The sequence below is a fragment of the Chiloscyllium punctatum genome, chromosome 1 (assembly GCF_047496795.1).
Source record: "Chiloscyllium punctatum isolate Juve2018m chromosome 1, sChiPun1.3, whole genome shotgun sequence".
In the NCBI taxonomy this organism is placed as follows: domain Eukaryota; kingdom Metazoa; phylum Chordata; class Chondrichthyes; order Orectolobiformes; family Hemiscylliidae; genus Chiloscyllium; species Chiloscyllium punctatum.
Genome location: NC_092739.1, coordinates 174,241,546 through 174,249,701, shown reverse-complemented (window position 1 = coordinate 174,249,701; position 8,156 = coordinate 174,241,546). Strand labels below are relative to the sequence as shown.

General features: G+C 44.2%; 2 protein-coding genes across 2 annotated transcripts in view; one reads left to right on the top strand and one right to left on the bottom strand.

The window, feature by feature from the left end:
- Window positions 1-269: 269 nt before the first annotated feature.
- LOC140481892 (endogenous retrovirus group 3 member 1 Env polyprotein-like) lies at window positions 270-5,597 on the bottom strand. Its single transcript, XM_072578533.1, has 2 exons — window positions 4,781-5,597; window positions 270-2,468 (listed from the first exon to the last, which is right to left on the bottom strand). Exon 2 carries the CDS (start codon window positions 1,499-1,501, stop codon window positions 551-553), a length of 951 nt encoding a protein of 316 aa, XP_072434634.1. The 5' UTR covers window positions 1,502-2,468; window positions 4,781-5,597; the 3' UTR covers window positions 270-550.
- Window positions 2,537-8,156, top strand: part of LOC140480780 (uncharacterized) — a 65,042-nt gene continuing 59,422 nt past the window's right edge. The window contains exon 1 of the mRNA XM_072576147.1: window positions 2,537-2,731. Coding sequence (XP_072432248.1) covers window positions 2,537-2,731 — 195 coding nt within the window. The remainder of the gene's footprint in view (window positions 2,732-8,156) is intronic.

Genomic DNA, 8,156 nt, shown 5'->3' with positions numbered 1-8,156 from the left:
ACTCTGCTTACAAATTGTCAGCAATATGCACAATTTAAACTATTCTACTTTTGAGTATATAAAATGTTCTAGAAAAGAAACAAAAGTTTTGTCTTTTATTATGGATCAGTCTGTGGTCCAGGCACATCTTAAAGTTTAAACCGAAATTACCTCTCACAATTCCACCCTTTTCTTTCTTAAGATGTGCCTGACCAAGATAACCCCCCCCTCCTCAAGGGCCCGGGAAATCCTTGGTCTTTCGCAGCAACATCACTTTAAGTTCACGCGTCCCATGTTGTGGAACCACCACTGCCTGGAGTCGGGAAATATTTTTCTGAATTAAAAACTGAATACAGGGGATTAGGCAGGGTAGTACGAGAAGAAGAATCATGCCCCCCCCCAACCATCAGCAACGCTGTGCGCCACCAACTACCACTTAGGAGACCATCCCACCATCCGATGCCACTAAGAGGACGCCAAGATTGTACTGGCACATGGGCCAATTTCCGAATTTCATCGGAAATTTCCAAAACCGCTTTACCATTATCGTCAATTTCTAGACAGCAGTTTGTCAGGTTAAACTTCCCGCACACGCCCCCTCCGAGGCCAACAGATAATCCAAGGCAAGTCGGTTTTGATATATAGCAGCCCTCATCTGATCCTGCTGCTTAGCCAGCAGCTCCAGGGCCAGAGCGGTCTGGTTAGTAATGACCTCTACGACTGCTTGGAGCCTGATAATTCGATTTAACATATAGATAGGAGTACGATATCCCCATGATCCGTCCTGTGCCCATGTAGCTGGCCCGTAGTATTCAATAATCCGGGCCGGTGGCCACTCATCCCCCCAATCACTGACTTGGATATCCCTTGGTGACCTACGGAGGGAGTCAAAGAGTTTAATCCCCAAATCATCGCCTTCCTCCCGGGGTAATAGGAAGAACGCAGGTCGTATTAGACCCGGGAAGCATACCCCAGCCCATCCCATGGGCAGTTTGGAGTATGCCCGATTACCGCATATCCAAAATAGGCCATCTGGAGCAGGCCCTCCCTGCCTCACAACGTCATCCCACAGCTCCTTTACCCCGGGGACGCCCTCATAAGGACCAGGACCACTGCAATTCCAGTATTCGGACTCCTGACCCAGAGTCTGGACAGGAGTATCCCAGCATCGATTCCCCCGACAACCACCACTCCAGACTCTCATCATGCCATCGGAAGAATCAGAACCTAGTTCGTCAGAGGAGGAATCAGTACGTAATGGAACGCAATTTTTATGACCTCGGTTTGCAATGTACCAAGTAATATCCTCAGGCCACCATACTCGCGTGGTTGCATCCAACATATTCTGACAGGGACTAATCCCTACCTCCACGGTCCCCTTGCCTTCAATACAGAACTGGCCCTCAGGGCTGTTTGTCAGTCTCCACCCCTGGCTTTTTCTGTCGTTGACATGAGTCCAAGTGGTTTGCTGCAATTCCCCTATGTCTAAGCTTTGACCAGTCCACGGCCATTGTTCCGACATATGCGGCCCCCCACAAACCCAGCAATTGCTAACATTTAAAACAGTGGCTATTCTAGAGGTGAGATCAATAAACAGGTTTTGTGTAACATCAGGGAGTTCAATTTTTCCTTCTACCTCTTCGTATACGGATGGCACTTTAGGGAGCACGACCGTTCCCTAACGGTCTTGCTCCTTCCCCAACCCCCGATCAGTGATCTGTATCTTGGTCTCCTTGACTCTGTCAACCTGCTCCCTGAGCAACACGGAGGATAGGTCCCACCTCCCAGTTTTGCTAATAGACACCCAGCGGTCATTTATAGGGCATCCACGGATTTTGCCACCGTATCCTTTATTATATACCTGATAATAGGGTCTCCCATCCTCCCAACATTCGTGTCGTGCACTCACATCGTAACACCTATCGTCCACATAGGAATGGGACACAATGTTCCCGAGTAGATTCAAATCCCAAGTCTTACTATAGTTCGACATTTGTCACATCTCCCCTCACCCTCCCCCACATACAGGAGTAAATTGATCAATATCCCCACCAATACAGTCCAAGTAGAGTTCATTATTGCTGTCTTTTCAGTTTTACCACCAACGGCTTGTCCCCTTGCTCGCATGTCCAAGTGCTTTCTTCTTCAGATGGAACAGGCCCCTTTATCCTCGATGCGTGGACCCACCCTTTCTCTTTCGTCCGAACAGCTGCTTCAGTTGTTAACAGAACCAAGAACGGTCCTTCCCACCGCGGCTGGAGCTTTTCGGCCTTCCAGGTCTTAACAAGTACCCAGTCTCCGGGCTCCACCTTATGCAAGAGGAAGTCGAGCGGCGGAGTGTGAGCCAGGAGACCTTTCCTCCGGAGTTCTCTTGGGCAAATTTGACCTCAGTGGGATCCCTCCTGCGCCACGTGGTGTACCACAGATTGAGGTCACCTTTGATATTGACGCAAATGGCATCTTGAATGTCTCTGCTGTGGACAAGAGCACTGGCAAAGAGAGCAAAATCACCATCACCAATAACAAGGGCAGGTTGAGTAAGGAGGAGATCGAGAGGATGGTGCAGGAAGCGGAGAGGTACAAAGGTCAGGATGATATGCAGCGTGAGAAAATTACAGCCAAGAATTCCCTGGAGTCGTACGCATTTAACATGAAGAGTTCAGTGGAGGAAGAGAAAATGAAAGGCAAGATCAGTGAGGAAGATAAGAACAAAGTCATCGAAAAGTGTAACCAGGCCATCTCCTGGCTGGAGGCAAACCAAACAGCAGAGAAGGAGGACTTTGAGCAGCAGTTGAAAGATTTGAAAAAAAAAATATGCAAGCCCACCATTGCCAAACTTTACCAGGGAGGTATGCCCGAAGGGCCATTCTCAGAACAAGTCAGAAAGGACCCTTCTGGTGGACCAACAATTGAAGAGGTTGATTGAAACTTTAACTCTCTTCAAAGTAATATCATTTTCAGTTGGTCTCTCTTCTCCACCATTCCATCCCCCCACCTCCCTGAAATTGCAACAGTCCTTTAGAATTTCTCGGGGCTTCTGTAAACCCAGTTGATTTGGACATTTGCACAGTTAGGTAAATGATGGCCTACATTTCTGAAGTTTGGGTGTTTGAATGGTAGCAATTAAACGTGTCAATGGTGAATTTTTCTGCAAACTGTTTCCTGTATGTTTTATACATTGAGTAGTTTACACCCTTTTAGCTGCTAATGGAGTTCTTTCTCAGTTTTCTGCACACTACAAGAATGCACCGTATGATTCAGAAATTCAGTCAGTTGTCACTAATCCTGAGAAGTTATTGTTTAGACAGGTTATACTTACAGTTAAGCAAGCCAGCTATCCTTTCTGTCATGTAGTTGGAACAGTGTTCCCTTATAATAAATAGTATACAACAGAGATTCTATTTTCATACAGACCACAAGAAGGTGGTGTTATAACAATTGGCAGCCTTTGCAGACTTAATTTGTATGCAATTATTGGGGAAAGTAATCACAATTAAATATCTTTGGTGGAAAATGCATAACATCCGAGCAGTGGCTATCAATAATACAATTTCTCTCCGTGCACAACCAATTTTCAGATGATGTCCTTTGTGTTCTCCAAAAGCTTGTTTAACCATTTGAATCATTAAGTGGATAGGACCAATTTTCATGCATTGTGTGTCTGTTGCTGTCATAAATGTTTTTTTTGTTTGCAGCAAAATTTAAGTTTTTTTTTGATACCTTCCAGACATTGATTCTCTCACAATCTTTTCCATTTTTATGACTTTTCTTTCAACTCTGTCTGTTTTTTTTTTCCCTTGGTTAATCATTCTTTGATATTCCCTTCCTGGAATCATTTTTCCTCACTGAGGAAACTGGGAGTCATGAACTATTTTCATAAAAGTGTGCAGTTGTTCATTAGTTGTCTTTTCTATTAAACTTCTTTCTGAGTCCACTCCAGTTAACTCTGCACAATGCCTACCTTCTTCGAGTTTATAGCACAGTTGTTTTCAACCCAAGTTTCTTACTCTTAACATGAATGCTAACTTCTATCATATTATGGTCACTGTAACCTTAGAGTTTATTTTTACTTTGTGATCATGTATTAAACCTTCCTCAGTATATATTATCAGACGCAAAATAGCTTGATTCCCATTTGGATGTAGAACATATGATTCTAGAAAAGTGTCCTTCTGACTTCCTTAGGCAACTTGATTTTCCCAATCTACATGAAAATTAAAATCACCAGTGATAAATATACTGCCTGTTTTTTTACACACCTTATTTTCTCCCTGAACTATTCTGTCCCAAAGAAAGCTACTGTTGATGGGTCTGTGGACAACTCCCAGCAGCATCTTTACCCATTATTTTTTATAAGCTCCCACTTATATGGATTTTACAACATATGTTTCCAAGATCATTTCCTGCTACTTATACTTATTCTATCTACAAATAACAAAACATACCCCAGCCCATCCCTTAATCGCCTTAGATCCCTTATTTCCCATTGCCGAGGACTTCGTAATTTTCCCGTGATAATCTATCACAATTTAGCCAATTCCCGGACCTTCAGTCCCGTGATCGCCCAGGTTCCTTTGCAGGCACCCCCGGTCTTTGGATTCCTGTGTCCTACGTCTCTGTGACACAGATCACAGGCACCCCGTAGGTACACGTTCCTCCTCAAACACGGTCTCTGCAAAATCCCTCACAGGCAAGCCCCGGTCTCTAGATACCTGAGTCCCACGTCTCTGTAGAAAAATCCACAGGCACCCCGTAGGTCCCCAGGCCTCCGGAAACACGGTCCCCGCAAGTTTTTTCTTACCTGGGTTCGGTGCACCGAAATTACTCGATCGTTAACCGTCCCCACTGCCTCGGTTACACCCCTCCTTTGTTTTCCTGAGCCTCCCGGATATCACTCGCTCAAGCCGCGCGGGGCGACAAGCAAGGAATCAGGGACTGCTGAAATCAGCAGGGTGCACCTTCTCCGATGTCCTTCCTCAGCTCCCCCCGCGGCCGGAGTGTTGATCCCGGACAACGAGCCCCCAAGTTGTTAGAAACGAAAATCGCTTCTTAATAATCGCTCTAGACAAATTCAGGAAAACAAAGTTTTATTAGCAAGTCTGCAGAGTCGGGCACCCTTCTGAGTAAAAGGCGCGCCGAGGCTTACAAAGTTTCTCATTATATACAGTACAAGTCCCTCCCCTCCTTGGTTCTAACGAGCCATGAGGTTCACATTCTTAAAAAAAACATCATTATTCTCCAACTTGTATCCTTATCACAAAGTCTGCAACAAATGTCTCCAGACCCTCCCCTTCCTGGCTCTTAATGAGCCATGAGGTTCACATTCTTAAGAACATCATTATTCTCCAACTTGTATCCTTATCACAAAGTCTGCAACAAATGTCTCCAGACCCTCCCCTTCCTGGCTCTTAATGAGCCATGAGGTTCACATTCTTAAGAACATCATTATTCTCCAACTTGCATCCTTATCACAAAGTCTGCAACAAATGTCTCCAGACCCTCCCCTTCCTGGCTTTTAATGAGCCATGAGGTTCACATTCTTAAGAACATCATTATTCTCCAACTTGCATCCTTATCACAAAGTCTGCAACAAATGTCTCCAGACCCTAGAGGTGTTATTTTTCTCTCCCTGTAGTCTTATCAGTCAAAGACTTATTCTTCTCTGTGTTATAGCAGATGTCTCTGTATCAATCTGTAGCAGATGTCTCTCGAGTCGTTTCCCTGTCTTGCAGCCTCTATCAGTCAAGGACTTCTCCTTCACTGTCTGTGTTTATGGTTTCATCAATCAAGGGCCTGCTTGTTTTACTCTGCTCACAAATTGTCAGCATTCTGCACAATTTAAACTATTCTACTTTTGAGTATACAAAATGTTTTTAGAAAAAAAAACAAAAAGTCTAATGTTTTAGAAAAGACGTCACTCTGCTTACAAATTGTCAGCAATATGCACAATTTAAACTATTCTACTTTTGAGTATATAAAATGTTCTAGAAAAGAAACAAAAGTTTTGTCTTTTATTATGGATCAGTCTGTGGTCCAGGCACATCTTAAAGTTTAAACCGAAATTACCTCTCACAGGAGCATGCCATAGGACTGGGGGAAGGGCAATCATAATGTGATTAGGCAAGACTTAGGAGGCATAGAATAGGGGGAGCAAAACAGGGGATGGGGACGAGTAATCGAAATGTGGAGCTGATTTCAGGAACAGATATTGCGTGTCCTTGATAGGTCTGTCCCTGTCAGGCAGGGAGGAAGTGATAAGGTAAGGGAACCGTGGTTTACTACAGAAATTGTATCTCTTGTTACAAAGAAGAAGGAGGCTCATGTGATGATGAGACAAGATGGTACAGATGAGGAGATAGAGAGTTACAGATCAGTGAGGAAGGATTTAAAGAGAGAGAGTTAAGAAGAGCAAAGAGAGGACACGAGCAGTCTTTAGCAAATAGAATAAAGGAGAACCCTAAAGCTTTCTATAGGTATGTGAGGAATAAAAGGATGACGAGGGTAGGAATAGGGCCTGTCAAAGACGGAAGTGGGAAGTTGAGTGTGGACCCTGTGGAGATCGGAGAGAGGCTGAACAAACATTTGTCACCGGTTTTCACTCAGGAAAACGAGAATATTGTGGAGGAGAAGAATGAGATACGAGATATTAGACTAGAAAGGATCGAGGTTAGTTGTGAAGAGGTGTTAACAATTCTAGAAGGATTGAAAATAGAGAAGTCCCCTGGGCCAGATGGGAATTATCCGAGGATTCTCTGGGCAGCTAGGGAGAGGTGTTTGAGCCTTTGGCTTTGATCTTTGAGTCATCATTGTCTACAGGTTTAGTACCAGAGGACTGGAGGATTGTAAATGTTGTGCCCTTGGTCAAGAAGGGCAGTAGAGATGACCCAGGTAATTATAGACCAGTGAGCCTTATGTCTGCTGTCGGACAAGTTTTGGAGAAGATTATAAGAGATAGGATTTATAATCATTGAGCAAGCAACAATTTGATTGGACATAGTCAACATGGTTTTGACAAGGGCAGGTTGTGTCTCACAAACCTCATTGACCAAGCATGTAGATGAGGGGAGGGCAGTTGACGGAGTTTACATGGACTTCAGTAAAGCCTTTGATAAAGTTACACATGGTTGGCTACTGGAGAAAATGCAGAGGCCTAGGTTTGAAGGTGATTTAGCAGTTTGGATTAGAAACTGTCTTTCTGAAAGAAGACAGCGAGTGGTGGTTGATGGAAAATATTCAGCCTGGAGTCCGGTTACTAGTGGTGCGCCACTCGGATCTGTTTTGGGACCACTGCTGTTTGTCATTTTTATAAACAACTTAGACACAGGCATAGGTGGATGGGTTAGTAAGTTTGCAGATGACACTTAAGTCAGTGGAGTAGTGGATAGTGTGGAAGAATGTTACAGGTTGCAGGGGGACTTGGATAAACTGCAGAATCGGGCTGAGAGGTGGCAAATGGAGTTCAATGCAGATAAATGTGAGGTGATGCACTTTGGGAAGGATAACAGGAAGGCAGAGTACTGGGTCAATGGAAAGATTCTTGGTAGTGTGGATGTGCAGAGAGATCTTGGAGTCCATGTACATAGATCCCTGAAAGTTACCACCCAGGTGGATAGTGCTGTTAAGAAGGTATATGGTGTGTTAGGTTTCATTGGTAGGGGGATTGAGTTCCGGAACCGCAATATCATGCTGCAACTATACAAAACACTGGTGTGGCCACACTTGGAATATTGTGTACAATTCTGGGAACCCCATTACAGGAAGGATGTAGAAGCATTGGAAAAGGTGCAGAGGAGATTTACCAGGATGTTGCCTGGTCTGGAGGGAAGATCTTATGAGGAAAGGCTGAGGGAGTTGGGTCTGTTCTAAGAGGGGATTTAATAGAGATGTACAAGATGATCAGAGGAGTAGATAGAGGAGACAGTGAAAGTCTTTTTCCTCAGATGAAGATGTCATCTTATACGAGGGGACACAACTACAAATTGAGGGGTGATAGATTTAAGACAGATGTCAGAGGCAGGTTCTTTACTCAGAGAGTGGTAAGGGCTTGGAATGCCCTACCTGCTAATGTAGTTAACTCAGCCACATTAGGGAGATTTAAACAATCCTTGGATAAGCACATGGATGATGATGGGATAGTTTAGGGGGATGAGTTTAGATTAGTTTACAGTTCAGCACAG